The 23,048-nt window shown below is 33.5% G+C and overlaps 1 protein-coding gene across 1 annotated transcript; it reads right to left on the bottom strand.

Annotated features, from left to right (window-relative positions):
* Positions 1 to 11,606: 11,606 nt before the first annotated feature.
* Positions 11,607 to 22,842, bottom strand: LOC133203388 (uncharacterized). The gene is made up of 5 exons (XM_061339180.1): positions 22,792 to 22,842; positions 19,593 to 19,923; positions 17,668 to 17,766; positions 16,663 to 16,904; positions 11,607 to 11,738 (listed from the first exon to the last, which is right to left on the bottom strand). Exons 1-5 carry the CDS (start codon positions 22,840 to 22,842, stop codon positions 11,607 to 11,609), a joined length of 855 nt encoding a protein of 284 aa, XP_061195164.1.
* Positions 22,843 to 23,048: the final 206 nt, after the last annotated feature.

Genomic DNA, 23,048 nt, shown 5'->3' with positions numbered 1-23,048 from the left:
TTTAAAATAGAAAGTTTTCTAAATGTTGATATTTACAAAGTAGCTGTAGCTGGCACATATAGTTACATACTGGAAGCAGATTTTAAGAAAAGACAAACAAACAAAAAAATAAAAATAAAAAGATGGGGGCTACAACCACCCGCCGATGTTTTCTCTGTGAACATTTTTCATTATTGACAAAATCTCTCAAAATTAATTAAAACATCTTAAATACACATAGTATCATTTGATTCCTTTTTTCCTTACATCAAAAATAGATAATTATGGTCAACATCAAATTTGCAACAATTTCTGATAAATTTCCTTGCCTCTGATAGTTTGATTGGTCTATTAACAAGACGTCAAAAAGTCAATTATTGGGTTCTTCACTTTAAATTCCAACATTTTTGAGAAGTAATTAATTCCGAAGGAAACCGATAGTTCCTAAAATCAACCGACAAGGAAATATACCAATCGATCTACTGCAACTTGTGTTGATAAAGGCAACCTTATTGTTACAAACAATCAGTAAATTATATTGAAACCGGTATATTTGAGTAAATTTTGATGTAGAAATAGAACATTCATTGCCCAGGATTTGAAAATTCACATGTAAATATGCTACACTATAACTTCATTTAATAAAAAATGTTTAATTTTACTTTTACCAAGAATCAACAGATCTCGAATAATTGAAATGGAACCTAATTTTTAATGTAGAACTAGGAAAATCAGAATGAGGAAAAACTAAACCAGCAGTTTTAAACATTTTTAAAACAAGATGTATTTGTGAAACACTGATGCCCCCGTATGGCAGCTTATGGCGAAGGTTAAAGTTTCTCAAATGCAAGTCAAAATCCAGGCCAAAAGATAAAAAATGTTGGAACCCATAGAAAGGTCTTGTCTCGTGGAATATGCCTGTGAAGTTTGAAAGCCCTAGCTGCAAATGTTCAAAAGTTATGGCGAAGGTTTAAGTTTTTTTTTTTTTAAAGTAAAACGTCAAGGTCAAGGTCAAAGTTGCTGGTATCCTAAGGAGGGTCTTGTCACAAAGATTACATATGCGAAGTATGAAAGCACTAGCACCAACCATTCAGAAGTTATGGCCAAGGTTAAAGTTTATCAAACGTAGGTCAAACTCCTATGTAAAGGTCAAAGGGTCAAAGTGGTTGGTATCCAAAGGAAGGAGATGTCACAAGGATATTTGAAGTATGAAAGCCCTAGCATTAATTCAAAAGTTATGGCCAAGGTTAAAGTTTTTTCAAAAGTAGGTCAAACTCCCAGGTCAAGGTCAAAAGGTCAAAGTGGTTGGTATCGAAAGAAAAATCTTGTCACAAAGATTACATACATGCATGTGAAGTTTGAAAGCCCTAGCTCCAACTATTCAAAAGTTATGGCAAAGTTTAAAGTTTTTGAAAAGTGGTCAAACTGCAAGGTCAAGGTCAAAAGGTCAAAGTTTTTGGTATCCAAATGAAGGCCTTGTCAAAAAGAATACACATGTGAAGTTTGAAACTCCAGGCACCAACTGTTTAGAAGATATGGCCAAGGTTAAAGTCTCATAAAATTTTGAAAAAGGTAGTCAAACTCCAAGGTCAAGGTCAAAATTTCAAATATGATGATATCCAAAGAAAGGTCCTGTCACAAGGAATACACATGTGAAATATGAAAGTCATACACTGTAGCTCCAACCAATCAAAAGTTATGGGCAAGGTTAAGTTGACAACAGACAGACAGACAAACAGACAGACAGGACAAAAACAATATACCCCCGGTATCTTTCGAGCCGGGGCATAAAAATTCAATGCCAAAAATTAAAACAGTCAGTAGATGACATCTCAGTATTTGACCTTTGACCTCTTAATAATACGATAATCTGTATTGTACATAAAGAATGGAGACTCTTTATAAAAGTATATGACGTTTAACAATAGGCTGATCAATTTTTCACTTGAACCAGGGTTGTCCCTAAGAATTGAAATAGAAGGGGACATTTAAAAAGAAGAAGAGGATTTTAGATTCCTCCCCTAATGGGGAGTTTAGGAGGAATACCATCATAACCGGGGATCGTTATTACATCATTAAAGGCGGGGAAATTTCCCAGGTCTTAGGGACAACCCTGCTTGTACTCAGTATTTATAAGAAAGGCTGCAAATTTAGCGATTAAAGTTTTAGCGGGCTACTATAATTCCAGCTAAAATAAGCCAAAGTTATCATCCCAATAAAAAAATCCCGTTATACGGTATCTGATATTCACTACAAATGAATCAAAAGAGAAAAGGTTTTTAAGGTCTGTTTAAGGTCCCGCAACTTTCAATTTAAAGTGCCAAGCAATTGGCGAAGGAAAAACTGCTTCCTTTTTTATCGCCTTAGGTCAGCCGCGGCCGGGCTTGAACCCACAACCTTCCAATCACGGAGAGCTCCACTGAAAGAGCTACTGTGACGGTCATTTCTATATATTAGAACTTTTTCAAGAAGTTCTGAAATTATTCTCCCTAAATAAAGTTTTACCCTTTTTGTGGCCAAATCTTAGCTTTAAAGGGCCTGCAGAACATATAGGTCCGTAGAACCGGGGGCATGGGGCTGTCAAAGTAATTTTTTAAGGAAATTTTATATTTGATTGTGATCAACTTCACCCAGATGTACATATAATTGCTTCCAACGGGCCTGACATATTGACGGTTGTATTTTAATATGATTAGATTATTGTTTCGATTTATAATGTGCCTTCTATTTACAAGAAAATGAATTAAAACGATTTTTTTACTTCTTGTCTTAAAAATTTTAAAATGTGGTTTCTCTATGTATGCAATAATGACCATAATTCGCAGAGGTCTGTCTCTACAAAACAAGACAATGCTTGCCATGAAAATATGAATTTGTGCCTCTATATACAAAAGAAGATTTAAAACATTGTGGCTCAAGGCAACTCGTAGGGATAGAACATTTCCATTGTACACATCGTTTTATAATGACCTTCTTTGTAAATACGATCTATCTAAGATGTATAATATATCTGACATGTTTCATACCATTTGTAAGGTCATTGCATTTATTCTAAACATGACTCATACTCAATCCATCGGAGTAATATGTAGGACTCACGGCGGGTGAGACTGTTCAAAAGGGGATGCATACTCCTCGTTGACACATGATATTACCTCTTATATTTTCTGAGTCCGGTTGTTTTGTTTTTTTTTTGTTTTGTTTTGTTTTTTTTTTTTGGCCTTGATCACGATCCATTTGTTCACCGGTTTTTTTTAAACTTCGTCATTGTTCTTTATTTTTACTATTTACCTCATTCTTATGTGTCGAAATTGCACACTAGAAAATATTTTGTTTGCGCTAATTCGAGAAGTAACGTATTTGCAGTTCGTATGCTGGACCTGATAAACGTACACGACAGATCTTTAAATTTCTATAATTGAGAAAAAGTTTCATATCCTGGGAAGAAATACACTAAATATGAAATAAATACGAACAGTATAAGAGGGGTAGTTTTTCTTTATTGACATCACAGAAGAAAGAACGCTGCCATCTTCACAGGAAAATTGCTGATGTGCTTTCATTCAATTTTTCTACAATGCTGGCAAATGTCATAACATTGCTTGCTTTCATCATTCATAGAATTATCTCTGACCCCCCCCCCCCCCCGGCAGTCTGGAAATTAAATTGTTGATTATTAGATTTTATTCTTAAATTCTAAATTATTGTTAAGGTATCTTTTTTGTTTAATTCTATGATTTCTATATACATCTCGTCTGATACAGCTGTAGGAGTCAAATATGTGTCGTTCTGTTCCTCTGGTGTATTTTCAACTTGAATGTATTTTGATTCTGTCGGAATATCATGTAAATTAATTTCCTCATACTGACTCGTAGCCAAACTCACCGGAGATAAATATGAAGTATCATCACAAGTATTTTCGCTCTGAATTCCTTGGAAAATAGCTCTTTCTTCATTGCCTATTTCTTGTCCTATCGACAAATAATTGCTGTTTTCTTTTATAGTACTTTTGTCAACTGAACTTGTACTTTTCTGAATAAACTTTCTGTAAATATATGATGCAACAAATATCGCAAACAACACAACAAACAGTCCCACTAAGCATAGCATGATGAAACCTGTGTTATTCGACAGAAAAAAATCAGTTTTTTCCTCTATTGCTTGAGTAATTGTCAGATCGGTACTGGTTTTCAATGGAGTTTGGTTATTTTCATCACCCGACTTGTCCTTCTTGAAAGGTAAGGAAAGTGTAGAGATTTTGCTGAATGAATGCTGGGTGGTCGAGGGATATTCACTTTCGTTTTCAAAATTCTGTAACGAAACGACTGTCCCTTGCCCTGTATATCCAAAAAGATAAATATTCATTCAAATAAATGTTAAAGTGCATTCGGAAATACCTCTTCTGGCCTGGACAACATAATTATGTAATGGTCTGTTTTAGAGAAAATTATTCATTAATGTAAGGGCATACCTTCTTAGCATTTAGTAGTATAACCTTGCGGCTGAATTAAGAGATGGTTCTTGATTTTACAGTTTACCAATATTAATTTTTAACTTGTAAATATAATACATGTACATAAGAAATTTGATTTTAAATTGTATCAGCATAGCATTTGTACAAAATCCCTAGATATATCCTCCAACTTGAAGTACACATTGTATTAGGAAGATTACCGACCTTCAGATTCTGTACAACCATAAGAGAAATGACAAAGATCTTCTGAACATGAACATTCCTTTTCACAACGCTTCCCATAATATCGATATTGACATTTTCTAGAACAGTCCCAGTGATAATATCCAGGTGGGCATTCTGAAATTCACAAAATCTATCAATGTCTTGATGTTGTACAAAGTTTTTAAATAATTATGACATATCTTTTTTCTATGAATCCTTACCCTCACATTTTTCTGTGGCTTTATTATACTGCGATCCTGGACAGCATACTATAATACCACCTCTACAAAACAAAACCTCATATTTGTGAGAAATTTTAAAGAAACAGTATCAGGGGGGTTTTTTTCAATGCAAAAAATGATAATGAGACATTTACCGTAAACATTCACTACTAGATTCTAGAATCCTAACATGAATGAGACAAAACAAAGTGTATCGTAAAACCATCTTTGTTAACATTGTCAGCTTTGAAATTATTGACGATGAGTTTCCTATTTTACATAAATGAGACACTTCCTGTTAATGCAAGCAACTAAATCTATATCAGGAAGAACATAAAAATATTAATTATTTGAGAACTTTCTACTTTACATTTTGTATTTGTAGGCTGTTTTATTTCAAAAGTTAAATAGTGAGAAGAAATAATGTTGATTCAGAGTCTTTAAAGTCATTAGAAATAATTGCGATATAAATATCATGATGTAGAACGCGTTTTATGAAAAAGTCAGCAAGTATTTAAAAAAAGAAGTTTTTTGTATAAGCAAAGGTTTACAATAGTGAAAAACATAGATTTCGTTCGAGGAAAAATTCAGAGGTGCTTATTCTTGACCTTAGGCTCCTTTTCAATGATTTATAGGATGATTATACAACATTCTTAGTATATAATAAAATATGTAAGCATTACCAGACTTGTGTGGTGCTTGTATCTTTTGGAAATGTATCCGTTCATGTTTAAAATAATGTGATCTGGAATGAGGACTTCTTTGTAAAAAAAAATCTTTTTTTTAGGAAAAATTACCATCAGCTAGCGGTAACTGGGTTTACATATATTGTCTCATGATCACTTGACATTGTTTTCTAAGTTTGAGATAGACTGGTCACAGAACCTTAGTGGAAGGGTGCTTGCTTCGTGTTTTGTAGGTCCCACGTTCGATTCTTGGAACTGTGTAAAACCTAAGACGTTTAAGATAGTTAGAGACTGTTCCTTCCCAAGCAACCGCCACGAGAAGTGAAAGTTGAATGATACTTTAAAAATCATGCAACGTCCCATGTCATGATCGGATTTGACACAATACAGATTTCTCTTTGCTACTCTAGTAAGCGCCATGCATGGGTCAAATATTCTGGCACTTCATATAAAGCAGGTGACGTCTCTATATGAGTGAAAAATTGTCATTCGGGACGTAAAGCAAAATAGAATCAAGAAGTCGTGCACTTCCAGAAAAACAAATGAAAAAAATCGATTCCTGGAGGTTTAAAAAAGTTTCGAGTCTGGCCATTTTTAGGCAGTCGGTCGGGAGAGGGAAACAAACAATTTTTAAAAGATTGTCTCACGTAATTCAGAATGAGATGAAAATATCGAATTTGAGTTGTCAGAATAAGATGAAAATATCGAATTTGAGTTGTCAGAATAAGATGAAAATACCGCATTTGAGTTGGCAGAATAAGATGAAAATATCGAATTTAAGTTGGCAGAATAAGATGAAAATATCTGACTCAAATACGATATTTTCATCTTATTCTGACGACGTATTACTATTCTCCAGAATTACGTTTCATTTTATTCCTGGATTTTTTCATCCTGTCAATATGTATGTTTAAATTTTCTTGAAAAAAATTTCCTCACCTACCTACCGACCCAATTTGTTTACCCTGAGTCGGGAGAGGGCAAACAAACATTATTTTAGATGGCCTGATCTTGAACAGTTTAACAGCTTAAATCTTGTTTATGAATCACAATTTTCGCTATTTCAGTTTTGTTGACTCTTTTAAGTTTTTTTTTTTTTTTTTTTTTTTTTTTTTTTTACAAAATCATCCATTAAAAAAAAGAAAAGATCAGCCTTGAAAGCGGAGAAAAGATCAGCCATGAAAGCGGATGTCAAATGACTGTGTAATTGTTCGATCAAGTATCAATTTCAAGATTTTGTACTTGGTACCTAAACGCAGCCTAACATTTCACTTCCTATCCTCTTGATATGTCCTAATTTCGTTATGATAAATAATTAAAAATTGAACTATTTTGAACTTTTGGTATTTGTGATAAAATTATATATATATATATATATATATATATATATACGAGGGGTTATCAAAAAGTTCGTGAACTAGCGCCATAAAATTAAAACCGCTTTAGGTACATCAATGAATTTTAAAACATTTAGTTAGCATCATCTTTTCTTTATATAGAATAAACCTTAAATCATGAGTTTTATTTTTCAATAATTTGTTAATATTTTTGTAAGCAATGGTATGTCTAGGCGGCGCAACCTCAAATATGACGTATTTTCTACCTGAGTGTAACTGCAAAAAACTCTTGTGATATGAGCATTTGTCATTTAAAAAAATCCCATAAATTCGGGCATTTGGTACAACACAATTTTTCCGTAAAATTTGCAATTTTACCCCCATTCTGTAAATACTATGAAATTTTATCGTAAATTTTATATAGAGTGTCCAAACAATTAACGGCTTGAAAATAACGTTAGAAAGGGGGAGGCGTTTCTTTTTCCAACATTCTATAAAGTTTTGAACCTGGAAAAACTGGTATAGACCTAGGGGATGTTTGAATGGGCTACAGAAAAATAAAATGCATCCAGAATACTCGTTTTAAATACCAAAAAAAGATTCAGAGAGTTGAAAGATGCATAGTTAATATCGCTTTGTAGTCAGGGTGTCAAAAGCCAGTTACGTCGATAAGTGACGTTGATTATGTGAGGTAGAAATTGAACTCCAACAAGCTAAGTATTCTTGCATAATCAAGTGAGGATCTTTCCCTGTGTATAGATCCATTTACAATATTATATGCATTGAAAGTAGCTGTTCATGACATTGTAAAGTCATATAAACAAGACGGATTTAAGTCCTTACTTAACTCCAGGTAATCTCATCAAGATAAGTGTATGAGGTAGAGAAAGCGGACATTGAGAAACAATGACGTCGTCGGACGTCATGAAACTAAACGGCGGCAGCGCCGGGTGATCATATAATGTCTTTTTTTATTTTAGAATAATTTGGCAAATAATCAACATATCAAGCTGAAATTTTCAACATTTCATAAACTTTTGTTGATTTATGTTCAGTATAAAGTTTGTAAGCACAGACTACATAGCATTAATTTTATCGCATCAGTCCACGAACTTTTTGATAACCCCTCGTATATATATATATATATATATATATATATATATATATATATATATATATATATATATATATATAAGGAAGAACGGTTAACAGATTTCAGTCATGGCTAGATTGAATGGATTGAAATGAATGGATTGAAATTTAATTATATGTTATGGTTTCTTATTCTGAAAGTCATAATTCCTGTGTTTCTAAATTATATTCTTATGAAGCATTTCTTCGGCGTTTGCTTTTTATTTACGATTCACATTAGCGATTCATCGACTGAAAATTAAATTCATTGATGTAGATTGCTGGTAAATGATTTAATTGTTTCCATTGATAACATTCATTGGATAACCAGTCTCTCCCAAATCTTGGGCCACTGGTATTGGCATATCAGGCGCCATACCTTTGCTTGATCCATCCAACTAGCTTTCTTGAACATACATGAGCTTGTCTTGATACTGAGTGAAATATATGGAGATAACGAACAGTATTCAAGCTCAAAAGTCCATTAAACAATACAAAATAGAAGCAGAGCAAACACGGACCTCAAAAACATCAGAAGTAGAATCAGGTGCCATGGAGGAGTGAGCATCCCCTACCGACCAGTCACACCCGCTGTGTGCTCCTTGTCATGATCGGGAAATAACGGGAAAATCCGTCGACAATTCAGTGTGCAAATAATGGCCTATCAATTAGTATGCAAAACGTCAGTCAGCATTTGACTCAATGATAAATTGTATTTGCTGACAAGATCATTGTATCGACCATAGAACTTACGAAATGATGGCATTAAACGAGACTGCTGATATTCTTGTTTGATCAACTTGTTTGTCAATAATTTATCTTGTTTTAGAAATTGTACATACGTAGAGCATGCTCTTGCGTATCGAATCAACTGAGAGATATAAACCCCGTATGCAGATGATGAAGGTATATTGCTGCATAAGTAGGGGAAGTTGACGACTGAAAAGTTAAAGTCATCACGTTTATCATAAAGCTTGGTTTTTAGATAACCATTAACATCTTTTTCAAGTAAAATATCCAAATATGAAACAGATGTGTCAGACTCTGTGGTATCATTTATCTCAAGCTCACTGGGATATATCTTATCGACATAAGAATGGAAATAACCATTGTTAATTGACAATACGTCGTCGATATATCTAAATGTCGAGTTGAAGGCCACAGCAAGTGTTTTCTTCTTTTCACGTATAAGATTTTGGACAAATTCTGCTTCAAATGAATACAAAAAAAGGTCTGCTAACAACGGGGCGCCATTGGTACCCATGGGAATCCCAATAGATTGTTGGAAGACCTGGTCTCCAAAGAGCACATAGATATTGTCAATCAGAAACTCAAGCATCTTTTTAATGTCAACTTCAGAGTACTTGTGGGTGCAATCAGAATGTTTAGAGTCTCAGATTTTATGACTTTAAACCCCTCTCTTTTTAAACTACTTTTAAATCCTTTTTTGAGATGAATAAATAAAAGTTAATGATAAAATTCAAACTGAAATCTATCTAGGGAGAAAATTCATGTGCAGCATATTAAATATCATTTTGTATGTTTTGACTAAAAGAGTTTGAACATAAAATTTGTTTACTGCATTCAAGATTGATATTTTAAAACATGGATTTGGGCTTCAAACTTTTTTCAGTGTGAACTAATTTACAGTGAGAAATAACACTAGATCTTCTTAGTTTCCATCAATAATTCAAACTATTTCATAAAAATGGTGAACATGCTTTCCTGGTAGTATTAAAGAAAGCAAAAGAATATTAGAAAAAAATGGAATTTTTAAAAATAAGCTGGATGACAACCTATTCTGCATTGCGAGATACATGTAGTTCCACGAATACCCTGATCTATTCATCACTGTTTATGTCCGTAATAAGTTAGGTCATTGATAACTATCAGTAATTTAATGGAATGCGCGATTATAAACTACAAATATATAAAATTAACAGTTCATTAATTACCTGATGCAAACTATATCAAACTTCAAATGCTCCAAGACTTCTCTCAGGGACGTATAGACCCCCATTTCCCTTCCCTGTTCGGTCGGACTGCAAAGAGTGTAGCAGGATGCCCCCAAGTCAATGCGAATTTTCCTATCGTTCTCGATGTCATATAACCTGTTTGAGTGAAGTGTTGAAGTTCACTATGTTCACGATGAACAATACATTTGATCCTTTGCTCTAATTTCATGTTGACTCGACTTACCAGTGACCATGCAACTTGCCCATATCCCGATTATCCGTACTGAAAATAAACTAGTCCTCTTTTATTGGGTCATCAATCATACATCACGCTAAACATTTTGAAGATGTCAGCTAAATTCTTCTGAGATTCCTGAGCTTTATCGTTATACGATTTCCTACTGAAATGTCCTTTGTGAAACTTTGTTCCTAGCACAAAATATTAATAAGGGATTGAATGCTTAGCATCGGTGATTTAAATTTCGCCGGATTCAAACGTTTATGGTAGCTAAGGACACCTGACCCCGAAAATACGTCCCAATATTTTTTGCTGAAATTTTCACATGGCACAAAACAATGTGTAATAAACATTTAGAGAAAATATGAACATGGCATTGAGGGTTAAGTATACGAAACTAGAGGGTAATGAGTTATCTCCCCTTTCCAGTCATTCAAAAAGTCATACTTCAACATATTTATTACTCATCAAAAAATTATTATACAATATGCATTAAATATTTAAAATTATTTTTAAACAATTTTGATACTATAAACTTATTTTAAAAATAGACTGTTTGAAAACAAATATATTAAGGGAAAATGCACATACAACTCTTTAAATTCAACGAATTTGGCCATTTTCATGCACACAAATTTGATACTTTTTGAATTCTAAAAAAAAATATGTCCAATAGACTTTTGATTTATTTTTAATTATTATTATGTGAAAAATTTGTCCAATACCATTCTTCACTCATAAAATCTTGGTCACATTGAGGGCTAATAAATAAAAAATGGCACATGAAACTTCTTAATCTTGACAATTTTGATGCAAACAAATTCTATACTGCCTTATATCTAGATCTAGAAAAAAAAATCTGTTCAAATAGTTTTTATCAATATTATTATGTGAAAGATTTGTCCAATACTATTCCTCACTTAAAAATCTTGGACACATTGAGAACTAATAAACTGATCCACTATTCACCCTCCTCCACCCCATTTCCAGACTTGAAAATTTGAATACTGATTGATGTATTCCCTAGTCTAAGGAAAACATATTGTAGCAGTGTCCTTGACCTGAGACATACATAGATTATACATAAAGTTTTTTTTTTTTTAATGACAACATAAAACATAAGAACAGCCCATTGCTGCATCTGACATAACACTTGCACAGGACATTTTATATGAAAACTTGCAATAGTTTACACCCCATAAATTGCTTATTTTCTACACTTATTAAATTTCACATAACAAAATTAAAGTAATCATGATAATGGCATTACCAGTATCACTATTACATTGACAGTAAGACCCCTGGTCTGCTATCCAGCATTAAAACTGCATTCCATCTGGTCTGCTTTAGCCTTCTTCTTCTCTAGCTATCCAACAAAGTTTCATTGGCCTAGTTGCACAAAATAGGCTGACATCTCTTTTTCTTTCTTCAGTGTGGTAGCACCAACAGATAGAGTGGTACAGATGCTGAGAAAATTCACCAAATGGGTTCGTCCCATAACAGAATGCACTTGCTGAAAAAAATAGATCAAAATATATACAGGCAAAAACTAAATTTATGGCTAATTGGACAAACACCTTTTTACCAGAAATTCTGACGCAGAAATTGGACATATCAAGAGAAATACCCAATGGCCAAGCTTCTTGACCAATATTCCAACTACAATGTATGCAGCAGTAATAAAATAAAGGATTGAATTTCATCAGACCAGCAAAAAACATGCAAACAGTTTCAATCCATACAGAGTTAAAATTCTACATGTACGCAATGGGGAATCACTAAAAACATGTTTCATAATTTTTGGCATGACCCATACTGAGATACTGCCACTTATTACTCCTTACCAACCTTAAATGGACTTTTGAATGTGATTTACCTGTATTACATGTAATAAAGAAATGAAAAAGAAAACAGTTAGGGTAGAACACTTATCCTAATGAGTTCATACTATCTTCCAGTCCAAACTAGACAGAATGATTCCCCGTAAAAAGTCTAAAAGTACATATAAATATGATCATATTTCTTAGAACTTACCAATAATAAGTTCACTCACCAATGATATTACATTATACAAATTGTTTGCATAAATAACATTAAAAAAGAATTTGGCATATATATCTAATTGAAAATAATTTGTCGGAGTATACGTTTTATTGTTCTGTTTTCTTAAAGGCAAAAACTTTACTTCCCTATGGGTATGGAAGGAAAACAAAATTAATATCATAATGTTAGATAGAAAGGAAGCAACTGATTATCGGCATTGTGACTTAAGCCTGAGAGAGTTACTTGTTCTTGGTCACACACAATGCTTAACACTTTTAATGCACCCATTGACCACCAAATTTAAATGTCCTTACCTGTCTTATTTCTCAAAGTATGACAGATAGTTTTGACTCCAATGTAAAGTAGGCCACCTGATAACATGCAGTAAATATTGGTTTTAAGAGAGTACGTAGGCCAATAACAAAATACCTGTGTCGCATAATAGTGCATGAATTACATACATTAATGGCCATACCAACAGTTGAATTAAAAAGTAAACATCTTATAGAATACGGAATTCTTTGTAATAAAGAGATTGATAAAAAAGTATGGTATCTCTAATAACAAGAGTATTTTAATAAATAAATAAATAACTTTTTCTAAAAAAAAATTTAAAATGCTTGTTCATTTAAATTAAAAGAATAAAATTTTACACAAAATTTACTTTCGTTGTATTTGTATAGATATACCAGCATATACATTAAATAAATAATCATAAATATAAAGTACAAAATACAATTATAAATACAAAGACTAATGCAATAGAATTCTGTTTTAGGACAGACGATACAACAGATTTTTGTCAAAAACATGAGAATAACTAGTGCTAATTGTAACGGGAACCGTTACAGATGTTCCCCAAACGGCTCCCCAATCCCTTGTAATGCCCCATTCCCTACAAGCTTCAATAAATTAGACAATACTTTTGTAATATAGATGGACACTTTTTTAGGGTATTTCATTGGAAAACTACTCCGATATAGCCATATGGGTATGAGCCAATCTAATAGCTACATTTTTCACATTAATTATCTTATAGTGTCTCACAATACATACATTTGTTTTAAATATTAAAGAATTTCATTGAAAAATAAGAGAGATGTAACCCTTTAAGTATTAGCCAATCAAAATTCAGCATACGCGCATGCATGGCCTTGCATTCAATTTTGATAGTATCATAATGTAGGAGCTCTATGTGCCTATCCATGTCGTAAATTTCATCCTGTTTTGTTAAAAACCAAGGGAGTTAAAGACATTTAAAGTTTCAACCAATCAGTTTGCAGCACACCTGCATGCGCGTGTTTTCAAGAAATTTCCTATATAACATGTTGTAGCACCTTATAATATATACTTATATTCTAAATTTCAAAGTATTTTGTCAAAAAACAAGGAAATTATTGAGATTTTTGTATCAGCCAATCAGAGAAGAGTGCACGTGCATGCGCGTGAGTTCACGCTAATTTGACCATGTTGTCTTGTCTAGACTACTAATATATCTTTATATTTTGAGTTTCAAAGCAATTGATCAAGAAATATAAAAGTTACGGCTTCATCAAGTATATCAGTCATTTCACTCATTGCTCGCGCGCGCACGTGCATGCATGTGCGCGCAAAATGACCTTCGTTCCACACACCTACACAACATGCCTATTAACCCTAAAAAGGTTTCATTCCAATCGGATGAGTGGTTCTATGAGAACACTCCCGGACAAAAAAGTACCGGAGAAGAAAGTAGAAAAAAAGAATAATAATAATAATAATAATAATAATAATAAGAAACAGAGTAAAAACAATATGTTCCCAAACTTCGTTTGGGGAACATAACAAGATAGGTTATTGTTTACCTATGTGAAAAGAATAATTCGGCTTGCCCAAGATCAGGTGCCCATGTTGTTTTATGTGCATCATACAAAAAGACATAAATCTCGACCGCGACTGACCTAAGTCGATAAAAAATAGGTAGCAACTGTTCCTTCGCCAAGTGCTCAGTACTTTGAAGTAAAAGTTGCGGTTCCTTCGGATGAGACCTTAAAAACCGAGGCTCCGTGTCACAGTATGCGTTGGCACGATAAGGAACCCTCAATGCTCAATGACCTTGAGTGCCGTGTAAAGGCCTAAATTTGAAGTCCTTCACCAATATATGGTGACGTCTCTATATGAGTGAAAAATTCTTGAATGGGACGTTAAACTTCAATCAACATACAATATCGTTATATGGAGATGTACTTAGTGCTGATTATAATCATAACTGTTTGATTTTGCTGTATAAACCACTTGAAAAAAAGTAAGAAAAATATTAGGATCATGAAAACGTTTTGTTCTTATCTTCAACTGGTTCTACCATCAATGTACAGTACATGTAATAACCCATTAAAATCTACGTCTCTACACAAAATTTCAAATACTCTACAAATAGAATGTACGTACATTTCCGTACCTTTCCCTATATCCCGAATCACGTAACATTTCTTCACATTAATAACATATAGTGTTTTAAGTATCGATAAGCTTAGATGCTTACAGATAAAAAAAAATCGTAAAATGCCTTCTTCTATTTACCTATTAAGTTTTGTTACAATGCTGTAGAAAAATTCATTAACCAAGTTGAAATTGGACTCAGAATAAACCTTAAGTTACTAGTAATTCCTTATCATATACGTCGCACTGTCATAAAGCAAATTACATTGTAGTGACTAATTCTAAAAAAAAAATATATGTATCCAATACGCAAGTTTCTAGATATTTTAGCTCTCAAACGATAGAGGAGCAATACAGTATCCATCTCAGCATGGGACAGGTTGTCCACGTAAACAAACGAGCATAAATAATTGAACAATGACTAAGGCTTTTAAAATTCATTCCATGTTATACATGTGTAGTTAGATTTTAAGGTCAAACAGTGATGATTTTATTGAGCTCTAGCTACTTTACAGGTTTTACAAAATCTACTTTCAGCTAGGATACTTGAAAATAAAAGAACCGTATTTTTTTTATCAGATTACTTTTGTGAAAATGACGCTTCCTTCATTGTACAAACCTTTTCTAAATAGTTAGTTGAAATCATTATAAGAGAAAGAGTCGGTGTACTATTCAGGGGTGCCGACGTGTAATGATCAGATGTGTGTCAGGTCCGTAGCAACGGTTTTCAAAGGGGGGGGCAACTTCCCAAAAAATCTGACAAGCTTTGAAAAAAAAAACTCAACTGACCAAAAGTGGAGGGGGCAACTTCCCAAAATTATCTAACATGCAAAGAAAACCCAAAAAAAGAAAAGCCAAAATAAAAGGGGGGGGGGTAATTTACTCTCCAAATCCTAGAATGGGGGGGGGCATCTAAAGGAAAACCTACTATAGCAAAATACTATACTCAGAAAGGGGGGGGCGGAACCCCCTGCCCCCCCCCCCTCCGGTGTTCTAAGGACCTGTGTGTGTATTTAATAGAGATCCATTAACAAGGGCATCTTATCCGCTCTGTTCTTTATTACGCATATAGTATATATACACGGGAATAATCGAAAGTAGTGCATGATTTGTAAACAAAGTCAAAAACAACTTACTTTAGAAAAGTTACACTAGTCCTCATATGCACTAGTGCAAATGATGTCCTAGAACTTACCCAGGCTAGAATATTCCAAATATATCAAATGTTAATAGTTTTAATCCAACTAAAACTCCAGCTTTCTGCAAAGTTTTGTACTTTTTTGGTAGAAAAGATAACTCGGCAACTTCTGAGTTTTTTTTTCTTTTTTCATAAATTCTATATTATATGATACACTATATGATAATTTGTATATTATTTTATTACATATTATAATATATATGTTAATATTATTAATTTACACAATAAAAAATGTTCAAATCAAATCAATATCTTTCTCTTATGATAATTTCAAAGAGTCCGCTAACTTTTTAGAAAAGGTTTCACTTTGTACAATCAAGGAAGCGTCTTTTTCACAAGTGATCCATCTCTCTTCCTCGTCTGATAAATCTTTTCAACTGAAATTTTCTTTTGTTCCGATTTTTGGTAGAAAAAAATAATAACGTCTTTACTTAAATTCGGTAATTTTCGAGTTCAGGAGAGAATCCCGACAAACAGTTATGGCAGTCCTGCCTAACCAATGAAAATAGCTGTCCAGCTTGCGTATTGCTCTTTTTGTTTAAATGAAAATATACTTATATATGAATGAAAACACACCTTTCCCACTCCCCATCGCCGCCCAACCCAAAGAAATCAATTATTTTACTTTAATGCCCGAAAATATCACTTCATGGGCACCATCTGAAAGCAAAAGGCTTCCTTGAGCATGCTTAACATAGACTTGATCTCCAGATTTTACGCGAATTATGAGAAGATTTGATGACGCTATGGCTTTGGTTTGTCCATACGCGTTTGTTACAATCCTCTCTTTTGTGTGTCCATTGACAACGATATCGGCATTAAAGTTGTGGTTAGCATACGTCAAAATATTACAGAAGAAGAGGTACGTCCCGTTTTTAGGGACTGTGAATATTCCAGTACTTGCATTGTATCCGCCACCTTGACTGTCAATCACAGCTGTGAATACGATTCTCTCTCCTACCGTCCAGTCCTGTTTAGTGGCTGTTCTCCCAGCTGTGAAGCTAATTCTGGTGTTTACATCTAAAATGAAACAAGATTGGTTTGTGAAACCCTGATGCCCCCGTATGGCAGTTCAAGGCCAAGGTTAAATTTTCAAATGTAGGTAAAATTTCAAGGTCAAGTTAAAAGTTTGTTCCCAAAGAAAAGTCTTGTCACAGGGTATACACATGTGAATAATAAAAACCTTAGCAACAACCATTTAGAAAATTTAATTACTAATCACAAGGTCAAGGTCTTGAGGTAAAAAATACTGGTACTACAGAAAAGGTCTTGTCACAAGAACTACATACGTGAAACATGATTGTCTAGTATCAACCGTTCAAAAGTTATAGGAAAGGTCATATTAAGAGTTTACAAATGTAGGTCAAACTCAAAGCTCAAGGTCAAGAGGGAAAAAATGCTGGTACCCAACGGAGGCATTGTCATAAGGAACACACATATGAAATACAAAAAACCCTTGCATCAATCATTCAAAAGTTATGGCCAAGTATAAAGTTTAATAATTTTTTGCAAAAGCATGTCAAAATCCAAGGTCAAAAGGTCAATTATATTGGTACCCAAAAAAGTGTTGTCATAAGGAATACGATTACGGGGGCATAATCAGACACGTATAAGTGATTGTATTCTGCAGATTTTTTTGTCTTTGTAACAATAACTTAAGATTGGGATGGATTTTGTGCATCTTTAAAGACTATCAGCTCCTCCAAATTTAGAATTTGTTCAATTTACTTATTTATTCACTTTGGGGGGGGGGGTGTTAATGGCTAAAAGACACTACAATTACCTGTTTCTAGATGTTGAATCTTTGTCTGCATTCTAGATAAGACAGTGTTTGTTGTTATTTCTCTACTCCTAGAGTCGTTTGTTTTACGGTCTATGTTGACTGAAAAATAAAAGTTAATTATCAAGATAAACATATTTGTACGTAAGTACAATATAAACATTATTAAATGTAACCGTAAAATCCTGGATCTATCCCTACCCACTTATAAACTTTTAAACACAAGCAATGTGCAATAGATTATTGACGAGTGGCATATGGTGTATTTTTTCTTCTGCACAATAGGACTCTAATGATGAAAATAGATAGGACATATTTATTTTACATCGGGATTTTTTTTATTCATTCTGATGATGATTTGATTTGGACGATAATGACTTGGGTAATCCTGACATTACGTTCATGAGAAAAAAATCAACAAAGGTTGCTCGTGTAGAATGGAATGTATTTCAAAGATCAGTTTTGAAGAATTAATGATTTTTATCATTTATTACGTATATATATAATTTGTCATAATTTTGTAACAGGAAAGGAGGAAAATGCGACGAAACAGATTCGAACCCAGGCACCCTGAATCTTCAGTCAGGTGCTCTACCAACTGAGCTATCTGGCCACCGGCGATCGAATCCGTCTGACGCCACATCCCTCCCTCCGTAAAGGTCTTCGGCCCCCGAAGACTCCAACTAAGGCTCTTCCCTGGAAAGTCTTTCACTGTCACTTCTAGGGCGTGGTCACAGAACCAAATGTAACAGGAAAGGAGAAAAATCCCTTTGACCTTGACCTTGGAGTTTGACCATCTTTTAAAAAAAAAAACCTTGGCCAAAACAGTTGAACAGTTTGTGCTAATGCTTTCATACTTCATTTGTGTATTTCTTGTGACAAGACCTTCCTTTTGATATCAACAACTTTGACCTTGTAGTTTGACCTACTTTTGAAAAAAATTAACCTTGGCCATTATTTTTGAACAGTTGTTGCTCATTTTTCATAAATCACAGTGTATTTCTTTTGAACAAAAATCTTCCTTTGGATACCAACAACTTTGACCTTTGACCTTGGAGTTTGTCTTACTTTTGAAAAACTTTAACCTTGGCCAAAACTTTTGAGCAGTTTGTGCTAGGGCTTTAATACTTCAAATGTGTATTTCTTCTGACAAGACCTTACTTTGGATAACAACAATTTGGCCCATTGACCTTGACTTGGAGTTTGGCTTACTTTTAAAAAACTTTATCCTTGGCAATAGCTTTTGAACGATTGGTGCTACGGCTTTCGTATTTCACATATGTATTACTTGTGACAAGATCTTTCCTTGGGCACCATTAATTTGTCTATTTGACCTTGACCTTGACGTTTGACTTAATTTTGAAAAACTTTAATCTTCTCCATATATTTTCAACGGTTGGTGCTATGACTATCATATTTTACAGGTATTTTCCTCGAGACAAGACCTTACTTTCGGTACCAACATTTTTATTATCTTTTGACCTGGAGTTTGACTTGCATTAAAGAAAGTTTAACCTTCGCTATAAGCTGCTATACGGGGACATCAGTGTTTCACAAACACATCTTGTTTATTATGTAGAGAGAGAGAGAAAGAAAGAGGCACGAACCTATCATTTCCTTTGAATCAGTTATGTTCTTCTCCAGTTCTGCAAGTAATGATGTCGCGTTTTCTTGGCGTTGTTCAAGATGTCATAAATCGTTTTTGACGTCATTCAAAGAGAGGGATATATAATGGTTTTGTTTCTTAGCAATGTCTAAAAAACCACCCAACTTCGTTATATTGTTCACTATGTCCTGTCTGTTTTGGCGAAATTCTTGTTGAATTTCAAAACTAATAGATTGTTTCATTGTGTTCGTGCCTTGGACAACATTCGAGAGGTTATATTCAAAACCTTTTAATGTCTCGTTCAGGGTATAAGTATTTATACGATCGAGTTCCATGGACCTGTTCAAATGTCTAACACTTTCCACGAGACTAGACATGTTCTTTCCTGCCTCTTGTATTCCTTCATGGATAGTCCGATTGCACAAATTGGTAAATTGCTGTAGAGTTTCCATCTGGCCTCGTAGATTTTCAATTTCACTCTTGTGTAGTTTTCGTTGCTCTCTCAACTCACTCTGAAGAAACGTAACTTGGTTCATTGTCGACGCAAGTCCCTGTTTCAGAAGAACGACATCTTGTAATAAAGTCAGTAGTGTCTCACCTTCAGATTTGGTAATCGCACCATTCAGTGGAATTGGTGTGCTACGGGACTGCTGCTGAAAAAGCAATGCATCACTTGCTTCTAGACAAAAAATTATCAGAATAATTAAAGAAACGTGCATTCTGTAAATTTCCATGTTTCTTCTTACATTTACAGATTGAAGAAAAAACGAAATGGCAGCGTTTTAGTACAAAGTTTAATTTACAATAGATAGTAAGTGATAGATGGTTAAAACTTTTTTACGTAACAAAGTAACTATACACCGAGGTATACAGGGGTTTCCCCTAAGATATGCTGTTTTATCTGAGCAAAGGTTTATAAAATATACGGTATAGATGCAATTTATGTGCATCTGCACACTCACAACCTGGTATGAATATACGACGTACAATCATGTTTATCCTAAACGTCTATATTGTTGTTTTCTCACATTTTATCGACTTTTTCCCCAAAAAAGGCCATGTCTAATAAATTCCATGTTATGAATGATAACAAGTTTAAAAATTTGGGGGGGGGGGATATATATCAAGCACTCGTCGTGTACAAGACTCGTAAAACAAAATTTAAAACGCCTACTTTCTACAAGAACATGTCATTCAAGTGCAGGGTAATATTTCCGTAAATTCTTCAGAATTTGATACATTTTTGGGAAAATGAGCATGAATAGGTCCTTTATTTGTCCATCGTTTGATGTGTTGAAAGAAGGAAACTTTCCATATACATGTAGATGTAGTTCTAACGTGAAGCAATTTGAATTGTGCATCATTGATTTTGAGAATGACTTGATGGCGATAAGATTATATAAAATGATAAAATCATAAAAATATTTGGCTGAATAGCCATTAACAATTAAAAAATATACTGCATATATAGGGAAAGTTTTTTCCCGTCTCTTTTGCCCTCATCCCGGGTGGGCGAATTTAAAACGGGCAATTTAAAATAGGACAGCATTATCTCTTAAATGCAACTGAATCTTGACAAATTTAGTGTGAAAGGGCGAAAAATAACAGGGGGAGAAAATAACCCTGTACACATAAAATATTCTGACATGAATTTCTTTTTTCTGTTTGTAAAAGATCCCATCTTAATTGGTCATAAAACTTTGAATAAAATGAGTTACTTTTTTAAAAAAATGTCTATAGTGGTTACCGTACATTACTTTAGATACTTCAACTTTAATATCTTCTTCAAGACTGGAATCTTATATGAAACATCGAGTTTAGTTTTCTGATTACTTTTAATATAAAACAACATTTTTATTGCTTTTCTTAATATCAAATCAAACCCCCCCGGGGGGGGGGGGGGGATTTACAGTGCCTGGTCATTCTATTGTACACGAGTGTTGTCCCAAAAAGTCGTAGACAATGTTTATAACTTTGTAAACATTCAACCAATACTGACCAAATTTTGCATATATAGCCATAACTTATTCGATGTTCCTTAATTTTTAAATGAATATATTACATGGCAATAATATTCTGACGATTTTTAGGAAGGCCGATATGGTCTGTTGTATGGTCCGGTATAATTTACGTATGTAACTATTCCAATTGCATTTGTTTCTCTGCATGTAGAACATAAAACTCAAACTTATATCAACGAAACCAGAAACAAAATCTTAGTAATACTAGTACATTGTATGTCAAATTTTCACATAAATGGTATCCGATAGAGAGGATTGGTGTCGTAATTTTCAAAGAGTTTGCTACAACTGACGTCGTCAAACACTTTGAAGGCGGGGCACGGGAAAGTAATAAAATTGTAACATATATGGTTTGTCCACTTCAAGGTAGGGCTTGCTAATATATCGATTAATCAAAACGTATCGATATTCAGAAATGTATCGTATCGAAAAAAATAACTTCCAATACATATCGGGCAGATAGTTTTTCTTATAATACTGTCAAAAAGTTTGGAATTTCAGTCACCAAAGATGATTTTTGGCTGATTTTATTTGAAACTGGTCAATAATGAAATAAACATTAAGGAGATTGCAAATTTAAATAACTATTATATATAAATATTACATGTAGTTGAGTGTATCATTGAAAATTTTCACCCCAAGAAAACCATTGTCAACCGAGGCGCAGCCGAGGTTGACAATGGTTTTTTGAGCGATGAAAATGTTCAATGTTACACTCAACTATATGCAATATTTATTATATTATACTGGGACGACCCTCGTATACGTATATGCTATATAAATTTATGAAATCTTGATCATTCCATAAAGGAAGTATCATTTTCATTATTCGTTTTAGTTTATCAAATGAAAATCTGTAATATTTTATGATAAGTTATGCAGATACATTTTGAAAAGATTCTTCAGGGTATAAATGGCGTCGTTGATCCTTTAAATCTATTGTCATTTAGTTATATCAAGTAAAATGTGATAAATGTAAAATAAAATGAATGAAATGGGCCACATAGTTAGCATACAATTTCTTTCCGATGAACACACGCGACTGATATTCGATCGAGTAAATGTTTGTTTAAGCATAATTTAATGAAAAGGGTTGTTTAAATTAAGGAGAGGTTGACAATAGTGGCATTTTTTATGAAATAGCTTAGTCATTACGAAAGCGAAATGGGTCTATAGGAAAAACTTATAATGCAACCTCTTTATTCTGAGATTGAAGTTGACCAAGTGAACTACAGCCAAAGGACATAAAGCTTTCTTATCGTCTTCACTTCATTTCAAACTCTACATGATTTGAAAAAAAAAAATGTTTTGTACAGGAAAAAAAGAGATTCCCATATTTTAAATAGTTTTCTTTGCTCCAAACAATAACAACAATTTTAGATAGGAAATAATTCTATTTTTAAATTTTTATAAATTTAAATAAAAATGGGGCGTGATAAAGTTTAATCTTATTTCAAACTATAATCCATCCAGTTACTCCAAAGTTTGTTTAACCCTTACTTGCAAATCTACACTGTCCTGTACGAGTTGTCTTCCTTTCAGCAGTGTCATCTCTCTCTCTCTCTCTCTCTCTCTCTCTCTCTCTCTCTCTCTGTGCAATTCGAGGTCGCAAGTTCCGTACACATTCTGTACTCTTTAAGTTCAGACTTATAAGAGTTTCTCCTGATTTTTTGTTAGGTTTTAACGTTCTTCAAATTATTTGTTTTTAATTTAGTTTTGTTCTAAATCATACAATTTTAAATAGCTTTTAGTTACCA

Source organism: Saccostrea echinata, unplaced genomic scaffold (genome assembly GCF_033153115.1).
Source record: "Saccostrea echinata isolate AGI-Se365-2 ecotype Australia unplaced genomic scaffold, CSIRO_AGI_Sech_v1 ptg000050l, whole genome shotgun sequence".
Taxonomy (NCBI): Eukaryota; Metazoa; Mollusca; class Bivalvia; order Ostreida; family Ostreidae; genus Saccostrea; species Saccostrea echinata.
This window is presented reverse-complemented; position numbering and strand designations above follow the sequence as displayed.

Coding starts and splice junctions, on each gene's coding strand:
- LOC133203388 (XM_061339180.1), bottom strand. CDS start 22,842: ATGACACTGCTGAAAGGAAGACAACTCGTACAGGACAGTGTAGATTTG. Junction 19,924..22,791: donor AGGACAGTGTAGATTTGCAA/GTAAGGGTTAAA, acceptor TTGCTTTTTCAG/CAGCAGTCCCGTAGCACACC. Junction 16,905..17,667: donor GATTCAACATCTAGAAACAG/GTAATTGTAGTG, acceptor GTTTCATTTTAG/ATGTAAACACCAGAATTAGC.